This window comes from Malaya genurostris, chromosome 1 (assembly GCF_030247185.1).
Source record: "Malaya genurostris strain Urasoe2022 chromosome 1, Malgen_1.1, whole genome shotgun sequence".
Lineage (NCBI taxonomy): Eukaryota > Metazoa > Arthropoda > Insecta > Diptera > Culicidae > Malaya > Malaya genurostris.
The window spans coordinates 20,679,491-20,702,460 of record NC_080570.1 but is presented as its reverse complement, the minus strand read 5'-3'; the positions used below and the strand labels follow the sequence as shown (position 1 = coordinate 20,702,460).

Genomic DNA, 22,970 nt, shown 5'->3' with positions numbered 1-22,970 from the left:
CCAGACGCTAAATCAAGAGTGGTAAAATATTTTTGACCCTTGAGCTGATCTAAAACATACCCTATCTCTGGCATTGGATATTTATCGGGAATTGTCTTTTCGTTCACCTTCCGATAGTCGATCACCATTCGGAACTTTTTTTCTCCTGAAGCGTCGGGTTTCTTCGGTACAACCCATACTGGTGCCGTCCACGCTGAACGAGATGGTCGAACAATACCATCTTCCAGGAGTTTGTTAATTTGTTTCTTTACCTCGTCTGCATAGGCAGCGGGGTAAGGATATACCTTCTGATGAACTGGAGTATCATCAGTGGTATTGATTGTGCATTCAACATTTGTTGAGCATGTTAATTTTGCATTGGTTTCATGAAAAACTTCTTTGGAGTTGTCGAGGACGACTTTTAGTTTAGTATGCTCCTCTTCAGTAAGATGAGCAGTTCGAAAAACACTATTAGAAGCACAGTTTGTCTGAGAATATACGCAAAGAGGAATGACAAGTTTCTGATTATCAGAGTACAAGGTCAAAATCTTATTAGAAAAATCAATGTTTGCATTTAAGTCATTCAGTATTTCTGTCCCTATGATCCCGTGGAAAAATGAGTGGAATTTATGTAAGACGAATTTTGTAATGTAATTAATTTTCGGATAGAAAAAGTTTATATCTATCGCAGAGGTTGCGTTAAATTTACCGTTAGCACTAGTTATGCCTTTGGCATTAAAGTCGTACGGTCTGCTATCCTTGTAGGCCCAGGCAAGTTTTGGGTTAATTAAGTTTATGTTCGCTCCTGTATCTATTAAGAAGGGAAACTCTCCACTCGTAGTCTTCAAGTTGATGTAGAGCAAAATAGGTTTCACCAACTTGGGTTCCATTCTAAAAAATTAGAGGCTGTAGCCTCATCTTGCTGCGGTTCTTGTTCGGTTTGCGTGTCTAATTTTGGTTCCGGTTCTACTGATGGTTGAATATCATAATATGGATATAGATCATTGTAATAATCATATTCGTAATTATAGAGATCATCTGTTTGATCATCAAAATTTGTATCAACCGGGTGAGCTTGCCTTTTGAAGGGGTACGGATATGTTTGCCCCGACATTGGCGGCGGTCTTTTAAGATCCATTGATGGCCTGTTGCCATAATTTACATTGTGTGTTCTCACACTTTGATCGATATCCATTGGCTCGGGTTTTGGTAATGGTTTTGCAGCCCATGGTCGTGGGGGTGCTTGAAACGGATTGGGTTGGTACTGAGGCCTGGTCTGGGTGAAGGGATTGGCTTGGAAATATTGCCTGCCAAATAGTGGCATCTGTGGAAAGCCTAAGTTTCTAGGGGCTGGAATTGGTGGAGGTGGATATCTCCGTGGATGTGGTCTGGGAGGAAGTCTATTAATTTCCAAATCTCTTGGTTTGGGAGCTGGGGTGAAATGTTCATTTCGGAAAGGTGCCGATCTAGTATCCATATTGTAGTAGTCTAGGCAAAACTGATATGCCTGATTTAACGTTTTTGGATTAAATGTTTTTAGTAGCTGACACAAAGGTTTTTCTAAGCCTCGAATGAATGCATCTACTGCCTTTTCTCTAAAGTAATCGATATGTGAATTAACGTGTGGGGCCAATTTTTCTTCTGTTTGGATTTGAGCTACTATGGATGAAAGTAGTTCGTTCACCCGGGAGTAGTAACTGCCTAAAGTTTCGTTTGAGTTCTTTTTTATTGTGGTTAATTCGAAGTCCAACGTTTTTATATCACGTTTATCCCTGTAATACAGAAGCAGCGTAGATTTTATTTGTTGCCAATTATGCACAATGTTATTTGAATTAAGGATATCGGCTGCTTCGCCTCTGATTTTTCGTCTCACGGAGCGCTCGATTAATTCAAGTTGCGCTTCCGTGGCTCGTGCATCTCTGTACATACAGAAAATGCCCTCAACATCCGTTAGCCATGCTAATAGTTCTGTTGGCTTGCCATCATAATTTTGTAAATCTCGAATGAAATCTGGTAATTTTCCCAGATCAATGAATTGTTGCATCGTCAGTGGTGCAGCAACCGGATTCGGTACTGGATTTGCCATTATTTTGTGAAATAAGAATTTAACCGAGACTGATGAACACTTTTTCCACTAGTTTTACCAGTATTCTGGATTTTCTTGGTTTTTTTTCCACGATTAATTTAATGGTGGCAATGCGAACAAAAACACTATTTATTTCCGTTGGTTTTGAGCAATATCTCTAGATTTTCCTTCGTTCGTTTCTTAACAAAAATTACTAATATATATATATATTGTATAACTAATTACTTACATAAAAGACCGTGTCTTAGTTGCGGCCAACATCGGTTGGACTTTTGTTGTGGCTGTCCTCCGCAAACGGGGGAATCTACGAGCAGGCACGTTTGGTGGATCCGTTTTACTATTCGTTACTTCGGGCCAGCGGTGCCGATCGGGTCCGGTAGGTATCCTCGGTGTCTCGTAGCTCGCTTTCGTGATAGCCAGACCTGGCTCTTTTAACCAGCATATGCAACTTGGCTCTTTGAACCAGCAATGAACACTTATTTTCCAAGTGATTTTCTTAAGATTTTTGTTACACTGATTTGAAGATTTTTGCACTGCACTATCACTTTATCCTGTTCCCGCTTCGGAGTATCTCGCCGGAGCCTCCAGTTAAATAATTCCTTACCTAAACCTCTTTTTAAAAAAGAACAACCACTTCGTTCACTGCCTAGAATTAAACTAAACTTTATTCTTTCATTCGATTATGTCTACAGTTCATACTGCCGAATTGCACTTTCTAGTCAACGTGACGCTCCTCCGCTCCCACGGATCGATGCCCTCAGGTACAAAATGCTCCGTCGGCGCTCCTGTCTGTCCCGTCGGGTCGGCGCCGATGCTAACGTGTCGTCAGCGATTCTCGCTGCCCTCGTTCGGGTAGTTCCGTTGCTAACTCCATTTTGTTAAACGGGTACGAAAAGCGTAGAAAAATGCCTGTCGGCGGCAGTTCGAAGCTAATTTAAGATTTAAACTTTCCAAACTAAGAGCTCAATACTCCGAATTTAGATCTCTGACAAAACACCCGTTTTATTATCGCTCATTTTTCTCGCAGCTAGGCTGAACTAATATCAACAAGCTTAGGCTAGTTTAAAAGATCACTAGTCTATCACTTCTGGTTCCGGAGTTATGATGGTATAAGTGACCGTAACCGACAAAACGCAATTGTTTTTTTGCGTCTTCAATTTATCTGAAGACAGCTAAACCGATTCCAACCAGATGTGGCTCGTTTTAAAACTACAGTTAAGTTAGTGCTTAAGCTCAAATTGATGACTACTCTGGTTCCGAGAAATAATGGTATAAGTGACGTATCCGACAATGGATCAGAGATTGGATCAGAAAACTGAAATCAGACATAATTAATATATATATAAAACTAAAAGTAAAAACACTGATTCCTTCATTAGAAAGACTAAAATTTTAAGTAACACAAAACATCAAGAAACAAATACGAAATTCAAAATTGCAAACAAAACTCGTAGAACTCCTAATAGAAAAATCAATCTCAGAAATCAGACGTCATAAATACAGAATAAGATTTGAAAAAAAAATCGAAAATCATGCGAAAGATTGAACACTGAGAGTTTTCAAACCTAGTTAAAAATTAAAATTTGAAACACCCACTGACCATTGAGGAAAATCTTTGAAAGTAAGATAAACATTGTGAGATCAATTCGGAGTGAAAAAAATAAATAAAATCGATGTTTTTACGTTTCGTCTTAATAAAATCAAATTAATAAAACTTAATATCACATTGTATTTAAACAAAAAAGAAAGTGAAAGTAGAAAATTGATGAAAAAGATGTGAAGAAAAAATGTAAAGTATATGAAAACAGAGACGAAATCAAATACTTAACTAAATTTACAGTCTCTTTTTTTTCATTTCAAGAATAAAAATAATGAAGAGTGCGAAAGAATAAACATCGGAAGGGTTCTCTTAGCCTAGAAAAAGATTGAAATTCGAGTAAAAGACTAACGACTAAGAAAAATCTTCAAAAGCAAGCTAAAAACCATGAAAATAAAACGAAGAATAGGAAAATAAATTAAATAGAATTAGAAAAAAATATCAAACTAAACACAATATGAAAAAGTAAACAGCAAAAGTAAGTGAAAATTGTTAAAAGTAAAGTTGAAAAAAAGGATTTACAAAAATGGTGATGAAATCTGTTCCTTAACTGATTTCAAACTTCAAACGAGTAAAAAGAATTCAAATGGTAGAAAAATGAAACGAGAAACTGGAGAGTAGGGGAAATAATGAAAGTAATGCAATTTAAGAGAAGTACAGAGAGTAAAAAAGACATGGAGAGAAACGATAGTAAGAAAGTACAGAGTGTAAAAAATAACAGAGAGTAACAAAATAAAAGAAAGAAAAGAATATGAGAAGAACAAAGAGAATACAGGACCATGAAAACCGCTAAAAAGATGTTCAATTGTCGTTTTCAAACACAAAACTTCTACTTCATCAAATTCACATATTTATCATAAAAAACTAGTTTTTTTGAAATAAAATCGAATAATTTTCGAACATGGAAATGATCACCCTAATGACAAAATACGGGTTTCGACGAAGAACGACTGTACCAAATATTACGAAATTCTGAGAAATCGTATAGGATTTTTTGTTCTCATGGAATAACTGAGTATAAAAAATGTGAAGGAATGAAAATGTAGAAATTTTGATCGAATTACAATCAGAGAAGGGAGAAACATTAAAAGTTTTCTATAATATAATACGGTAAGAACGCAACATGATAATCATTAGAGTAATAGCAAAAATGGACAAATTTAAAAAGGTTTAATCGAAAAAAAAATGAAATATAATAAGCTAAAAGGGAAAATGAAGAACGGAAATTGGTTACAGCCGGGTACAAATAAACGGCAGAATAATAATGAAAAACGAAAACATAAAATACATACATTTCAAATAGAAAAACATACAAAAAGAAAAGAATCATTAGAGTAATAGCAAAAAACAGACAAACTAAAAAAAGCTTTAATAGAAAAAACAAAATATAATAAGCTGATAGATAAAATGAGGAGCGAAATTTGGTTAAATCCGAGCATAAATAAACGACAGAATATTAATGAAAAATGAAAAAAATACGTAAAATTCAAATAAATAAACAACAGAATTTAAATTTCAAATAAGAAAACATACAAAGAAAAGAATCATTAGAGTAATAGAAAATAAACAAGCAAATTAAAAAAGCTTTAATCGGAATAAAAGAATAAAACAAAATATAATAAGCTTAAAAAAGAAAATGAGGAACGAATTAACCAGTAAGCCGGGTATAAATAAACGACAGAATAATAAAGAAAAACGAAAAAATAAAAAAAGTAAATTTCAAATAGGAAACCATACAGAAAAAAAGAATCATAAGAGTAATAGTAAAAAACAGACAAATTAAAGAAGCTTTAATCAGAAATTTAAAAAAGCAAACAAAATATAATAAGCTAAAAGCGAAAATGAAGAACGAAAATTGGTTAAAGCCGGGTATAAATAAACGACAGAATAATAATAAAACACGAAAAAATAAAATGCGAAAATTTCAAATAGGAAAACATACAGAATAAAAAACGTATCGTTAGAGAAATAGCAAAACAACAGACATATTAAAAAAGCTTTAATCAGAAATAATATTAAAAAAAACAAAACATAATAAGCTAAAAGGGAAAATGAAGAACGAAAATTGGTTACAGCCGGGTACAAATAAACGACAAAATAATAATGAAAAACGAAAAAATAAAATACATAAATTTCACATAAGAAAACATACAAAGAAAAGAATCATTAGAGTAATAGAAAATAAACAAGCAAATTAGAAAAGCTTAAATCGGAAAAAAGAATAAAACAAAGGCTTAAAAAAGAAAATGAGAAACGAATACTGGTTAAAGCCGGGTATAAATAAACGACAGAATAATAAAGAAAAACGAAAAAATAAAAAAGTAAATTTTAAAGAGGAAAATATACAGAAAAAAAAGAATCATTAGAGTAATAGTAAAAAACAGACAAAATAAAGAAGAAATTAAAAAAAAACAAACAAAATATAATAAGCTAAAAGGGAAAATGAAAAACGAAAATTGGTGAAGACGGGTATAAATAAACAACAGAATAATAATGAAAAACAAAAAAATAAAATACATCAATTTCAAAAGGAAAACACAACAAAAAATAATGGTTAGAGTAATAGCAAAAAACAGACAAATTAAAAAAAGCTTTAATCGGAAAAACAAAAAATAAAACGAAATATAATAAGCTAAAAGAGGAAATGAGGAACGAAAATTGGTTAAAGCCGGGTATAAATAAACGACAAAATAATAATGAAAAACGAAAAAAATTAAAACATACAAAAAAAAAAAATCATTAGATTAATAGCAAAAAACAGACGAATTGAAAAATCTTTATTTAGAAATAATAATAAAACCAAAAAAAAATCTGAAATAATAATGAAAACAAAACATAATAAGCTAAAAGGGAAATTGAAGAACGAAAATTGGTTAAATTCGGGAATAAATATACGACAGAAAATCAAATCAAATAAGAAAACAGGAAATAAAAGAATAGTAGCAAAATATCGAAAAACAAAATCGTGTTTCACTTTGCTTCCAAACATCGATTTATCATGAAACGCTTTAAACGTCTTTTTTACCGGGATAAAGAGAAAAGTTCATTTTCACAAAATGCCAATATCTCCTTCAAAAACTGGACGAAATTTAACAAACTATGGCCTGTTTGAAAGTCATTACAACGAGGTGTTTTGTTCTGGAGGTCAATTGTGACAGATATTGTTAAAAAACTGCAAATTTTGACAAAAAACTTGATATAACTCTAAAAGTAAACAACGAATCAGAGAACGAAACCAATAGCGTTCTGGCTGATAAAAATACCTTTAATTTGGAACCAGTCCGATCAAAATCGGTTTTACCATCTCTAAGGGAGCAGGGTCATTTCGCCGGAAGGGTTATTTCGCCGAATGGCATTTCGTCGAACACTATTTCGCCGAAAGGGTCATTTCACCGAATTCTTCAATAGTCTTCATATAGGATTTGATTTGAAATAGAGACAAATGAAAAATGATAATTTTTACTCCCGTTTTGTTGAACTACAATCGTACTTCTGGAATAATCCTGAAAGACTTGAATGATTTTTTAATTTCTTTTTTAAATTATTTTTATTTCATAATATTGCAAATGAAATAAAATAACTGAAGTAAAGAAACCTAGCTTTGAATAGACCGGGCAAACGAGGCAATTACAGGTTTGTATGCAAGAGGCCGCCGCTCGGCTGGCGTCGCCCCGGCGGCTTTGTGCAGCCGAGCCATCTTGGTTTCGGTTATGTGGCTGTGCCACATCGATTATCCAGGAACATAAAAACAAATAGATAATTTTGATAAATAATCACAATTTGCAGTTTTCTAATTCATTATGCGCTGTAAACGAAATTGCTCTTTCGGCGAAATGACCCTTTCGGCGGAATGACACATTCGGCGAAATGGCTTTCGGTGAAACGACTTTTGGCGAAATGGCTTTCGACGAAATGATCCGCTCCCACCTCTGAGATCCCTGCCTTCTTATTCTGTAAACAGATATTGACACGCACATACACACAGACATTTGCTCAGTTTGTCGAGCTGAATCGATTGGTATATGATACTCGGCCCTCCGGACCTCGGAAAATTTTTACAAAGTTTGAGTTGAAAGGTTGAGTTTCGGAAATCTCAACAGATTTGAAACTCAACTTTTCAACTCAAATTTTGTTAAATTTTTCCGCGGCTAAGACTAATCTGCGGGTAAAATTTTATTGTCTCATTTACTATTTCCAGCAGTAAAACGTTCAGAAACCATCTTAAATAACGAAAATAAATAGTTTCGCCTTTCCTTACTAGCAATGGAGCAACTTATGTAAACAAATGAAATGACAGTTTCGCTCTTCTAGTTCTTTGTATTACAAAGATTAAGATTTTTGTAGAATCCGAGCGTTTAGGCAAAATTGTAGGATTTTAAAGCATCTATTAGTAGGAGAGAGCAACTCGATTTATTTACTTTTGAAAGATTCGCCCTTCTTTGAAAATCGACAGATTTGTCTGATTTATTCCAGTGTCTTACTTTTTACCAATCTTCCCCTAAATTCATGAGTCTTCATAACCAGTTGATATCATAACGACTGAACATACACTGAGGTCTTTTTACCCAGGCATTAACGCGGATATACCAACCAACTGTTCATCGATTTATCAAAAATTGATCTGGGAACATACGATGACTTCTAAATTGGAATTGGAACCAAACTATCAATGTTAGATTCGCCTAAATTGAAGTATTTGTAAGACCCAAAAATGCTAATGATATACATGAAACTGAAGAACAACAAATATGAACTCAATACACGCCGGTTGCTAGCCATCGGCATGAGATCAAACCTCTATCTGTAATGTCTAAATCCATTTGATATCAGTATTGCATTGAGGCGGGGCTGGTCGATCGAACGATACTCTTTGGAACACGATTTGCTACTATCGAAATTTGTTTGATCTTATTTCTGTAACCCGCTGAACAGCGAATCTTGGGATAGGTTGATAGCGCACACACACACGCTAATTTAGACTAATTTAATTCTAAACACTCATCATAGCACGTTCAAAATGAATAACATTTTAACCACATTCCAAATTACGCAGATTTACAACAACAACCAGAATCAAACCAGCCGTAACTTTGTGATGAAAACAAAACCAGACCCTTCTTCCCTGATTCCAAGTAAGACTAGGCCACCCGGACGCTTGCTTGGATCACCGTAACGTAACGTAATGCCGCCGTCGTCTGTTATTTCTGCACTTGTCAGTAGTCCCATCTGATCCAAGTGAGCTGACAATTTATTTGCAAGCGGGTTACAAACAAATTTACGACTTGGATGAAATTTTTTTCCCGAGCTCTATTTATATTGGTGTAGTAGGCATCGACGGCTCGGTGCTGGATTCTTCCGGTATCCAAATTTTATTTCTCTAATCCTCTCCGCCTGCTGTGACCCAGTAGTAGTGGTAGTAGTAGTTGACGACGACCGGCTCCGAACGGTACCAGGATTGAAAGAAATCCTTTGACTTCGCTGTTCGTGTTTGCACTGCGGCTCCTTTCTGGTTCTCACGCGAACAAAAAAAAAAACGCAACCTCCCGGGAAGACGGATGATGAAGGTCGGGTAATTTATCTGTGCCTTTCCATTCCAGTAGGAGACGACCGCAGGTGGCGTTCCGCGATGAACTCTTAACGAGCTTAGCAAGTGGTGACGGCGGTTTTGTTGTTTCGCTTCGGAACCAAACCACGCAAACACACGGGGATTAACGCCGCCCCCCGGTTGACGACGGCGTTTTGTCAGGAACTGTCACGCTGATGAGTCGCTCAGCTCAGCGACGCAGACTAAAGACATTGAAGCTAATAATTAAAAAGCCGATGGTTACTGCGTCGGATGCCTCCGGGTGGCTTGATGCGGTTGAGACGCATCCAGTCGCTTATGGAGGTTATTAATTTACGAGTGGTGAAATAAAATCCTTTTGTCATGTTTCCATCGGAAGAAACATTCTCCGGGGATTGGAGTGCAACTCTGAGTCTCAGAATGCTAACGGGCCTGATACGAAGAAGTGCAGAAGCATATATATTTCACATTTCGGTAGATCAGAGAGAAACTGTTGGCAGAACAAAATGGTGGGTACTATTTTAAACTTGCTCCGACTAGGTTCTATTCATTGTGCGGTTGGCCTGGGACTGGTTGCCTTGAATAAATAAATTTTCATGCTCACTTTCTACGGCAGAAGCTTATGCTGACAGCGCAATACTGCCTGCCTGCCTGCCTGCCTTCTGGTTCTGTTTGCCTTTCTTTGCAATAAGATTTCTACATCTCTGCTGCTCGGGCTCGTGCTCTGGAGCTCCAAATGATAACAATATCTCTTCTCTGAAGCACCCCTCGGGGGGTAACGAGTGGCACTCCCCTGGGGGGTGAGACGGGTTGAAAATTTATTTTCCAAGTCCAACTGATACTGTCGCCCACTTTCCCCTCCCCCTCGGATTCCACAAACCCCTCAACACAAGCTGATGAAAAATATAAATTCTTCATACATTTAACTATTAGTGGGTTTCACCTCGTACCTCGCACTCGCACCCACACACCCACACACACAGCCCCTCCCCCGCAGACGGCAAAAATAAAAGTAAGATGATGCCGTCGGAACCGCACACCGGCAGCGTGGTCACAGCTGAGAGGATTTAAATATTCAACGAGCTACGACCGGAGCGGAAATGGGAAATTCTTTATTTGTTAAAATTTTTCTGTCTGATATGAAGGGAACCGCCGCTCAAAACAAAAGCCAACCGAACAAATAGAACTGATACGGGAGGAGGAGGAGGAGGAGGAGGAGGAGGAGCATTCCCCGGCCAGGTGCTGCGATTGCGAGTAACGTGTGCTCTTCCTTGGAAAATCAAATATTTAAATCCCGAGCAGCTTGTTCTTGGCTGGTTTTTGTTGTTCATATGCGCGTCTCGCCTTCTATCCCATTTTCATAAATGCATATTTGATGAAACGACTGCCAGTGTGTGTGTGTGTGTGCTCCAGGTTGCGGGAAATACGCGGAAAATAATGGCTCTTTGCCGCCAAAAAGTGGTTCCCTCTGTAATGATTAACCTAACCTAAGAGGTTGTCGGTTTGCTGGCTGGGTTTTTTATTTTCCGTATAGCATTGTGGTGACGCGGTTTGCCGGTTTGGTTCGGTGGTAGTTTGCTGGCTCATGTTATGCATAAATGATTGCTGTTCTGGCACAGGTTTTCCACTGGGAGACGACGGTTTCCTGACAGGTTATCGTGGTGGAATTATCATGGCAAGCAGAGTGACACGATTCCGTGTTGCATTCGAAACCAGAAGACAGCTTTTAAAAAATAAATCTGATTTTGATGAAGTAAAATATGCCTCATTGCGTATTAGAGTCCTATAACGGTAGCAAAAAATACTTTCGTTGAAGAATCCAATTAAATTCATACAAAAAAATCCGTGTCTGGCAAGCGACCTGTAATTGTAGCAAAATGTTAGTAAAAGCCGAATTAAGATCACAGGTTTGTTCGATAGATGAAAGGAAACAACAGAATGCGCTTTTTACGCGGATCTAACAAAGTGAACACAATTTTTTTTTCTGGTTCAAAATTAACTTTATTCATCAACGTAATCTCCATCAAGAGCAACGAAATCATTCCAGCGTCGCTCCAACATTTCAATACGTCTTTAGTAGAACGATTTATCTTCTGCCTCAAAATAGGCCTAAGTGTCCTCTTCATTCGTGCAAAATTTCGTACTGGCCAGCATATTTTCAGGTAGTCGGTGAGAGCCAAATCTGGCGAATACGGTGGATTGTGGGAGCCAATTCGAAGTTCTATTCATGTTGTTTTGCCATTGTTTCGATTGACTTGTGACACGGTGCGTTGCACCGTCGGAAAAAATCTATGGAAACCCGCAAAAAATTCTGTAACTCATGAACTGATTGAGAAAGGTCAACAAAGTAAAGCGTTTTTTATGTAAAAACGTCCAAGGAGTTCAGTGGAATGGTTTAGAATGGCCGCACGAAACGCAATCCTGCTCGTTTTACTCCAAATGTACAGCAGTTTTGGGGTTTCCTACCACATTCGCTCAGTAACTTGAAAAGAAGTCGAGTGCGGTATTCTGGAATAACCTACTTTCATGTAAAAAAGACTGGAGAATCGATTAGAAGAACCCTCACTGGCCGCACGAAACGTTTTGATGTCTATTTTACCCCAATTTCTCTATTTCACGATATCTTATAGTAAATCGTCCTTAAATCTCGGTAAAACTCATTGGAAGTTTACTAAATCTAGGTTATCTCATGGAAAAAAAGTCTGTAGAACCGAATGGAAGAACTTACACTGACCGCACGAAAGGTTTCAATGACTATTTTACCGAGATTCAAGGACGATTTACAATAAGATATTATGAAATGGATAAATGGGGTTATATAGTCACCAGAACGTTTCGTGCGGCCATTGTAGGTTCTTCTATTCGGTTCTACAGACTTTTTTATATAAGATAAGCAAGATTTAGTAAACTTCCAATACGTTAGAGGATGATTTACAATAAGATATTCTGAAATAGAGGAATTGGGATAAAAAAGTCACCAGAATGTTTCGTGCGGCCAGTATAAGTTCTGACATTCGATTCTACAGACTTTTTTATATAAGATAAGCTAGATTTAGTAAACTTCCAATTAGTTTTACCGAAATTTAAGGACGATTTACAATGAGATATCATGAAATAGAGGAATTTGGGGTAAAATAGTCACCAGAACGTTTCATGCGGCCAGTGTAGATTCTTCAATTCGGCTCTACAGCCTTTTTTATATAAGATAAGCTAGATTTAGTAAACTTCCAATTAGTTTCACCGAAATTTAAGGACTATTTACAATAAGATATCATGAAACAGAGGAATTGGGGTAAAATAGTCACCAGAACGTTCTGTGCGGCCAGTATAGATTCTTCCATTCGATGCTCCAGACTTTTTTACATAATATAAGATAGTTTTTGTATGCTTTCAAGGTGGTTCGCTTAAGATTTAAGGGTGATTTAGATGAACATTTCACATATTAGAGGAATCGGGGTAAAATAGCCACCAAAACGTTTTGTGCGGCCAGTATAAGTTCTGGCATTTGATTCTACAGACTTTTTTTACATAATATAAGAAATTTTTCGTAAGCTTTCAACGTGATTCGCTTAAGACTTAAGGGTGATTTAGATGAAAATTTCACATATAGGAGGAATTGGGGTAAAATAGCCACCAAAACGTTTCGTGCGGCCAGTATTCTACAGACTTTTTTTTACATAAGATAAGCTAGATTTAGTAAACTTCCAAAAAGTTTTACCGAGATTCAAGGACGATTTACAAAAAGATATCATGAAATGGAGGAAATGGGGTAAAATAGTCACCAAAACGTTCCGTGCGGCCAGTGTGGGTTCTTCCATTCGATTCTCCAGACATTTTTACATAAAAACAAGCTATTTCAGTAGACAGCACTCGACCGCACTTTTCAAGTTACAGAACAAATACTACAGAAAACCCTAAAACTGCTGGGCATTTGGGGTAAAACGAGCAGGATGGCGATTCGTGCGGCCATTTATAAGCCATTCCATTGAATTTCTTGGATTTTTTTACATAAGAAACACTCTTGTTTGTTGCCTTTTTCCATGGTTCCCGGTTTCTTTGCGGGTTTCCTGGGTTTTTTCCCACTGAGCGTTGTCTTGATGAAACGACATTTTTTTGTTTGTTCTTTGCAATTGCAGCCTTCAAACTTTCCAATAATGCTATATAATATTCACTGTTAATGGTATTTCCTTTCTCAAGGTAGTCGATAAACATTATTGATGTGCATTCGCTTTGGACGAGATTCGCCAGTTGCTGTCCACTCAGATGACACGTCGTTTTGTTTCCGAAGTGAAGTGATGAATCCATGTTTCATCCATTGTCACATATCGAAGCAAAAATTTCGGTTTGTTACGTTTAAATATGGCCAAACACTGCTCCGAATCATCAACACGTTCTTGTAACTTTCAGTTTCGTTATCCACTCACTCACAGCCATTGCACAGTGGTCCGAAACGGGAAATTAGCGCGACCAAAATATTTTCACTATTAAATATTAGTTTTTTGTAGTTGGTGTCTTCCCAAAGGTTGTTCGTAATCAAATTGCGCTCCTATCGATGAAAAAAGTTACTAGGGTGGTCCTTATTTAGATTGAAATCTGAAATCTAACTTTCTTAATTGAACTCAAAAACCATTTTATTATAGAGCAAAGTTGTAGGAAATTTTATTTTGAGCAACTTTACTGAAAAAAGCACCTCCTTATCTTATCATTTGATCGAGTTACATCAATTTTCCCGGGTAAAAGTAGGGTGGCTCCTGAAAAATTACAACTTTTTTGTGAAACGATCTATGGAAAAGTTGCCTTCAGCAGAGTTGTTGAACTAATTGTTGCGCACAGTTTTGTTGAACTAAGCATATGAGCTACCGGTAAAAAGTTATGATTGTTTTTTCATCAAAAACTAGTCAAGCTTCAAATATCAATATTCATTAGATGCCGGATCGATAAAAATGTATCCTTTGCGGTTTCCAAAAGGTCAAAAAGAGAGTAAAAATTTAAGAGAAAATTGTAAGGGTGTTATTTTTTTAACTCATTTAAATTAGTCTTAAAAATACCTTAAAAAACTCAAAAATATCGCATAACTCTTAAACGCCTCAACGTATCAACATACTTCCTTTAGCAAAATAATAGTATCAAATTAGCACTACAAGTGTTCCAAATATTGTACATTCGAGAAATGTGACAAACAAAAACTACGTTAAGGCGTTTAAGAGTTTTTTTAAAGGTACTTTTAAGACTAATTTAAATGAGATAAATAAATAACACCCTTCCAATTTTCTCTCAAATTTTTACTCTCTTTTTTACCTTTCAGGAACCACTTAGGATATATTTTTATCGATCTGGCATCTAATGAATATTGATATTTGAAGTTTGACTAGTTTTTGATGAAAAAACAATCCTAACTTTTTTACTGGCAGCTCATATGAAAAAGCTTAGTTCAGAAAAACTGTGCGCAATAATTAGTTCAACAACTCTTTTGAAGACAATTTTTCCATATAACATTTCACAAAGAAAGTTAGAACAAAAAGTGATTTTTCAGGAGCCACCCTTCTTTTACCCGGGAAAATCGATGTAACTCGATCAAATAAAATCAATGCTTTTTTCAGCAAAATTGTTCAAAATAAAATTTCCTTTGCTGTACAATAAAATCGTTTTCGAGTTCAATTAAGAATGTTAGGTTTCCGATTTCAATCTAAATAAGTAAACTAGTAATTTTGTACATCAAAAAGAGCGCTATTTTATTACAAACAACTTTTGTGAAGACACCAACTACAAAAACTAATATTTAATAGTGAACATATTTTTGGCACGCTAATTTGCCGTCTCGGATTACTGTGCAATGGTTGGGTAAGGAAAAATATATATTTATAGATTTTTATAGATTCCGTTTTGTGCGATTAGTTTATACTGCGCAAATTGGACGAAAGGATGACATCGTTATGGTAAGCTGTGATTGGCTTGTGAAAACACACGCACGCAATTCACACCTATGATATACTATTGAAATATATAAACGACGTAGCCTCATTTGTTTGAATAGATAGTTAAATTATATAAACCCATCAACAAATGACGTTCAAAATTATGACCGACATTTTTTAATTGGCACCTGGCATTTTTAATGCCAGAAAAAAACGGTTCAGTCTCAGCGATGACTTCATCATTCGGTACAAATCTTTTCCATCTTTTTTTTCAAATCTGATCAGAGAAAATGAGAAAAACCTGTTTTAATCCACCTATTTGTGTAATGATGCCTTTCTCATTTCAATCATACTATCATATATAATACTTTGGCATAATGCAAAATAATTTTCTTCGATTCTTAAAACCGAAGTCGGTTTGTTTGACCGTCTACTTATAAAAACTATCAATTGCAGAAGATTTGAGGTCGATTTAGAAAACTTTTTACGGTTTTTCGCCCTTTTCAGCGCTGGTATAAACTTTTTAACACACTTTACCCTATATTTCCTGATCCGGAAGTCGGATCCGGATGAAATTCAAGAATTACGTAAGGGACCCCAAGACTATTCATTTGAATCTAAGTTTGTGAAAATCGATCGTGCCATCTATGAGAAAAGTTAGAACACATATTTTCATATTTTTGCACATTATACCCCATAACTCCGGAACCGGAAGTCGGATATAGATGATATTCAGGAATTTTGTATGGGACCACTAGACCTTTCCTGTGAACCTAAGTTCGTGAAAATCGGTTCAGCCATCTCCGAGAAAAGTTAGTGCAAAACAATGTTACATACACACATACGTACATACACACATACTCATACACCCACAGACATTTTGCGTAGTCGAATGGTATATGACCCTTGGCCATCCGGGCTTCGGTTCAAAAGTTGGTTTTCACAGTGATTGCATAACATTTCTATGTGAGAAAGGAAAAAACGAAAAAAGGGAAATAGTCACTAGGGGCTAAATCTGGGGAATCTCGTGAATAGTGTTTGACATCGTAACGTTCAACACTTTTTGCCTTTCTCTAATAGAAAAATAATAGAATTGCTAGGAAAAAAAGACTCCGACTAGGAATCGAACCTCCGAAGATCCCTACTGTCATATACCATTCGACTCAGACTTAAAGATTTTTCTTCGCACAATTTTCTCGGAGATGGCTGAGCCGATTTTAACAAACAGGCTCGTTTGAAAGCTACTTTCTGGGTGGTGAATCAAGTTCGAAGTTCAAATGACTGTCACTTACGCTTCCGGAGATATAATTGTATAAGTGACGTAAACGTCACAAAGTAATACACTGAGGTCTTTTTTTATGCGGAGGATACGTAAGTTCAAGTTACCATAATTGGTAAAAATTTTCGAATTCGAACAACACTTTTTATTAGTGATTACTTTAGGTTACGTCTTCGACAGTTGTCGCAGTGCATAACAGTTTATTGCGAACTGTTGTACCACTTAGCAGTTCAACATTAATCGCGTAGCAGACTGTTAGGAACTACCGACGAGTCGAAGACGAAACGTAAACAGCTGTGTGCCCTGAGCACAGGACTTGAGTAGAATTTGAACCGGTAAGTACTACTAAACTAGTGTAAAAATCACTGCAATCTATTTTATTCTTGTAACGTTTTCATTATAAAAAAGAGCTTTTTTCGGATTCGGATAAATGTATTTGATAAATTTCCCATATAAAGCACAACAATTCTAAGCCTTTGCGAGCGGCCTTCCGGCAGTTAAACGGAGCTTTCGCCATGGCGGACGAAAACATGCGTGTAGGCATGTTTTTGAAATCTTTCTTCAATTTCATTTATCAATTTCTCCTCAGTTTTTGCGTCAAAATTGTTGTAGTAGATCTTACTCCTCAGATTGGCCCAGAAATTCTCGATGCGACGCAGATGGGAGACGTTGGACGGGTCCGCCGGCCGGTCCATCTCCTCCAACAAACGCTTCGAGTAGTGGGTCGATGCCAAATCCGCCCAGAACACCGCGTCTTCGCCCTTATGGTATTTCTTGATGAACGACGCAATTTCCCCGTTCACGGCTAGTCCGGAGCGAAAGAAGAGCCACTTTGACATTCCCTTCTCGCTGCCGCTTCGTCATTGCCTTTTTCCTCGGTCTTCCTTTTCAGTTTCCTTTGGAGCTTCTTGACGGTCAGAGTCGTGGGCCGCCCGGAACCGGACTTTCTTTCAATGCTCTGTTTGTCGTTGCATAGTGCCAAGATGTTGTAGATATTTTCGACACTTCTGAACGGAGTTGCTTCTTTGTTTTTGCCATCAAGAATAGAGTTCGACTAATAGAGCTGTCAATATTTGTCTGCTGACTCATGGGTTACTATGATTGATGTTGCACGGGTAGTTTCGTCAAATATAAAAAATCGGAAATTTGTGTCCATTTTTTTATAAACGCAAACGTTATTCGAATGTTCCCATCAATGGTACACTTACACACAATCAAGAGACGGACGGTACCACCGACCACTCAATCACAATCTATTTAATACCCTTCAGTAGAGAAACGTTCCGACAACGCACAAACTCACCTTGTTTCGATAATAAAATTGGTGATTGGCGTAGTTCGTGCATCCTGCGAGTAAGCCCAGGACAGATCCACCGACCGGGAGGTGAAACTGATGACCATCGGGCGCCCGGGTGGATCGGGAACATCTGCAAAACAGAGACAAACAGTAGCAAAAAAAACAATCCTTAGTATCTTTGCTAATGAAGATGAGAGCATTATTTTCATACAATTCTTTGTCCTTACCTTGCACCAGCAGGTCCACCAGGGCTTCCGGGTTGTGCCGGTCGTTCACAAGGCAACTGTACTCGGCTGTATCGGTCGCAAAGGCCGGACCGAAGTGGAGACTAAAATTATCAGGTAGCAGCGTAGTCTGAAAGAAAAAAAGAAGCAAAAAAGATATGAGTGGATGAGAAGAAAATGCGACGAGTTTTTCTCCCGGGGAACTAAGGTAGAAAAAACTATCTCCGGCCGTAACCGATAATGATAGTGATTATTCGTGTGTGCTGTTCCGGTGCGTCTTATCACAAGATCACACAAAAACTCCATAATTGCTGCTTCGGCGAGCTTCGCTCGGAAAAGGGTTTCCCGGGAGGGTGGATAACGTTGGGCAGGGTAGGAACGGCATGATTTTGAATTGAAATCCACTGAAAGACAATCGAAATCCGACACAGCCAAACCGACGACGACTGTCACAAACCGGTCATTAATCTTGTTTTTGTGCCGGACCAGATAGATTTCCATGTTAACAAGTTTTATGATGCTCCGGATGTGTCAACGGGTCCGGTTAGATGTATGTGTGTGTGTGTGTTTATGTGCGTATTTAATTGGAAGCGAAGCAGCCAAGTGACGATGAAAACCGAGCGACCGACCGAGTAGAGGACGGTTACAGGCAGCATCTGTTTCTGATGGTGCTCAAGTACCTCAAATGACGACGAATAACCTAATGAGCTTTTTTCTTCCTCTCTCTCTCAGTCTCATACCATCCCGTTTCGTCCTTTCAGCATCCTTTTTTTGTTTACAGCAACGGTAGGGGTTGAGCAATCCGTCAAAAACTCTCAAATGAATGAGATTTGAACAGCTAGTAGGGGAGGGGGCTAGATCCGATTACCCCCTCTGTTTGGCATCGAAATTCCGGAAGGGGGTTTGCGGACCACTACGCCAACTTCGATGTGTAATTAGTGCTTCGCTTTTAATCCAATTTAGTCATAAACTTGACCCGGTGGTTGGTGTCTCGAGCACCCAGACAAAGAGCAGATGTTCTTTCCGTTGATTGTTTTCTGACTTTTTCAACTTGCGCCAAGTGGTTTTTTTTACCGGTTGTCACACTGCTCCATTTTCAGGATGGAATTGTGACTCTGGATTTAAACTGCATCATCTTGACCTTAATTGATTGTTTCAACTGAAATTTATCGAATCAATACTCTCAAATGTGGCTGCCACAGTTCGCAGCGCAAATGCAGGCAAAGCCTTCTGGGTACGGGTTTTTCGGATGGATGGCCAAATTAAAGTGTCCTGTAATCAATAACAATCTCTATGGAACGGATTTATTGCTCCAACGCCGGGGACGGAAAAAGCAATAAATTTTCACGATGGTTGATCTAGCTCAGCACATCTATGGATGCTCAAAACTTTCATTGGTAGGTTGAGTACTTATGGAAAAATACAGAAATCTCTACAAAAAAAACTATTTCAAAAGTAGAAAATTAAACTAGTTAACAGAATTAAAAAGAGTAACTGAGTGAAAAAGTAGAAGAAAAGAACCAAAATCGAAATTAAGAAAAAGGACAACACTAAAGCAAAAACCAAACTAAAAAGTTAAACTCGTTAACAGAATTTAAAAAAATAACTGAGTGAAAAAGTAGAAGAAAAGAACCAAAAACGAAATTAAGAAAAATAACAAGACTTCCCATTGGTACCTAAAGCAAAAGCCAAACGAAAAAGTTAAAATAGTTAACAGAATTAAAATAAAAACTGAGTGAGAGAGTAGAAGAAAAGAACCAAAATCGAAATTAAGAAAAAGAAAAGGATATTTGATTACTTTTCATCGGTACCTAAAACAAAAGCCAAACGAAAAAAATAAACTAGTTAACAGAAAAATTAAAATAAATAACAGAATGAAAAAGGAGAAGAAAATGAACCAAAATCAAAATTAGGAAAAAGGACAGGACTTCTCATCGGCACCTAAAGCAAAAACTAAACTAAGAAGTTAAACTAGTTAACAGAATTAGAATAAATAACTGAGTGAAAAAGTAGAAGAAAAGAACCAAAATCGAATTTAAGAAAAAGAACAAGTCATTTGATTAAATTTCAACGGTACCGAAAGCAAAAACTAAACTGAAAAAGTAGAAAAAAAAGTACCAAGATCGAAATTAAGAAAAAAGGACAAGACAATGGATAACTTCTCATCATTACCTTAAGCAAAAGTCAGACGAAAAAAGTTAAACTAGTTAACAGAACTTGAAAGAGTAACTGAGTGAAAAAGTAGAAGAAAAGAACCAACATCGAAATTAAGAAAAAGGCCAAAACAATTGATAACTTCTCATCATTACCTTAAGCAAAAGTCAAACCAAAAAAATTAAACTAGTTAAACAAATTAAAAAAAATAAATGAGTGAAAAAGTAGAAAAAAGAACCAAAATCGAGATTAAGAAAAATGACAAGACAATTGATCAATTGCTCATCATTACCTTAAGAAAAAGTCAAACGAAAAAAGTTATACTAGTTAACAGGACTAGAAAGAGTAACTGAGTGAAAAAGTAGAAGAAAAGAACCAACATCGTAATTAAGAAAAAGGACAAAACAATTGATAACTTCTCATCATTACCTTAAGCAAAAGTCAAACGAAAAAAGTTAAACTAGTTAACCAAATTAAAAAGAGTCACTGAGTGCAAAAGTAGAAGAAAATAACCAAAATCGAAATTAAGAAAAAACCAAGACATTTGATTACTTTTCATCGGTACCTAAAGCAAAAACCGAACTAAAAAGTTAAACTAGTTAAAAAGAGTCACTGAGTTGAAAAAGTAGAAGAAAATAACCAAAACCGAAATTAAGAAAAAGGACAAGTCATTTGATTACTCTTCATTGGTACCTAAAGCAAAAGCCATACTAAAAAGTCGAACTGGTTAATAGAATTAAAAAGAGTGAAAAAGTCGAAGAAAAAAAATCCAAATTAAGAAACAGGACAAGTTATTTAATTACTTTTCATGGGCACCGAAAGCAAAAGTACACTGGAAAAAATTAAAATGAAGCTGAGACGAAAACATGCGGAAAAATTATCACAGAGTTGGGACTTGAAAAAAGTCGACTGAAGAAACAAAAGTCGAATCAAAGAGTAAAAAGAGAAAAAACAGCAAACGTTGAGAAGAAAGACGTTAAACAGAAAAAAGATCAAAGGTGAGTAAAAAGAGCAACAGTAGAGTGAAAAAGTGAAACGACAAAAAATATCGATTTCTTCACGTTTTGCCTTCGGCTTAGAAATAGAAATAAGAAAATAGAAAAAAATATGAAAAATAGAAAACAGAAATTCGAAATATTTCTGTAAAAAGTCGAAAGTTGAAAAATGAGTTAGAATCTAAAATTAGCAGTTTTGAAGAAAAAGTTGATAGTTGAGAATTTTTTTAATTTCGAATTTAAAAATTAAATATTGAAACTTGAATATTGAAAAATATAAATTGAAAACTAAATATTTAAAATCAAAAATTATAAACTGAAAATAAAAAATTGGAGAAATAACAAAAAAACGTAAAGAAATCGAAAAAAAATATGTGCTTTTGGTACAAACTGAAAAAAAAACAAATAAAAGTCAAGTAAATATATGAAGGTAAAGACATTAAATTCAAGTAGAATATTTGAAGCCAAACAAAGCAAAAAAATTAAAAAAATAAGTAAACAAACAAGTAAAACAATACATGACAAGAAACAAAGTATTGCTTAAGTTGAATGATAGAAATCGAATGAAAAAAGAGAGTAAGGAATTAAATCACTAAGCTTTAAATATATTCAAAGGTGAAAAAGTAACGAGTAAAAATTGGCTAAACGAATAAATGTGTCGAAAATTGAATAAATCACTGAAATCGAATAAAAAATTAACAATAAAATTTGAGAATTGGCATTGAGTAAAAGATAGCAAGGGAAATGTAAAAATCTGGTAGAAAAATCGGAGATGAAAATGAAAGAAAATTAGTGCAAGTCGAGTGAATTAGTGAGCTTCGTATGGAAGAATCCAGAGCTAGTAAAGGAGTAAAAATCGAGTAAATGTAAAAACGATCAAAAGAATGAAGGTCGAACAAAACCATTCTTATGAAATAGGAGACTAGAAATGAAAGAAACCAGAACTTGAATAGTTGAATAATAAGCAGAATGAGTTAATATCATGCAGAAAGATGCAAAATTAACAGAATAGTGACCAGAAAGTCAAATAAAAATAGCAAAATAATGCATAAAAATTTTAGAATCTAATATTTGCTAGTTTTAGAGGAAAACATGAAATTTTTAATTTCTGATTTCAAATCGGAAAATCAATATTAAAAACTGAAAAATAAACATTGAAAAATGAAAATTGCAAATTGTGAATCATAAATTTAAACTAAGAGAAAGAATATATAAAATAGAAAACAAAAAATAGTAACAGAAAAAAGAGAACAGGAAAAGATGAAAGAAAATCGAAAACAAAGGCAAAATTATTATTGGAGTAGGGGTAACCACAAAATACAGTAAAAAGGTGTAAGAAGGAAAAAATATTATATTATGAAATTGAAAATAAAAATTAAATGGAACCAAACAAAACAGAAATCTCTCTTTTAAAAGTTGAAAATTGAAAAAGGTGAGAATTCGACATTTGGCAATTATGAATAAAAATTCAAAATGTTTGAAGCATAAATTTCGAATCCCATATTGAAACTTTGTCACTTTTGAAAACTGGGTATTGATATTGAAAATAGAAAACGGAGTATAAAAATTAGAAAAATTAAATTCGCAAATGTAAATTGATAATCAAAAATTATAAATTGAAAATGAAACACTGAAAACAGAAGCAAGCAAAAAGAAAATAGATGAAAAATAGCAAACAGAAACCTTTCTTTAGAGTTTAAATTGATAAAAAGTTAGAATCAAACAGGCAGTTTTGAAAGAAAACTATAAATTTCTAAACTCTAATATCAAATCGGGAAACTAAATACCGAAAACTAAACATTGAAAAATTAAAACTTCAAATTGAAAATCAAAAATTATAAACTGCAAATAGGAGAAAGAATAAAGAAAATAGAAAACCGA

General features: G+C 35.7%; 1 protein-coding gene across 1 annotated transcript in view; it reads right to left on the bottom strand.

The window, feature by feature from the left end:
• LOC131434399 (tyrosine-protein phosphatase 99A) overlaps positions 1 to 22,970 on the bottom strand; it is a 229,007-nt gene that overhangs the window by 106,206 nt on the left and 99,831 nt on the right. Inside the window, exons 4-5 of the mRNA XM_058601071.1 lie at positions 17,944 to 18,070; positions 17,723 to 17,846 (exon numbers count right to left, since the gene is read on the bottom strand). Of these exons, the coding sequence (XP_058457054.1) occupies positions 17,723 to 17,846; positions 17,944 to 18,070 (251 nt within the window). The remainder of the gene's footprint in view (positions 1 to 17,722; positions 17,847 to 17,943; positions 18,071 to 22,970) is intronic.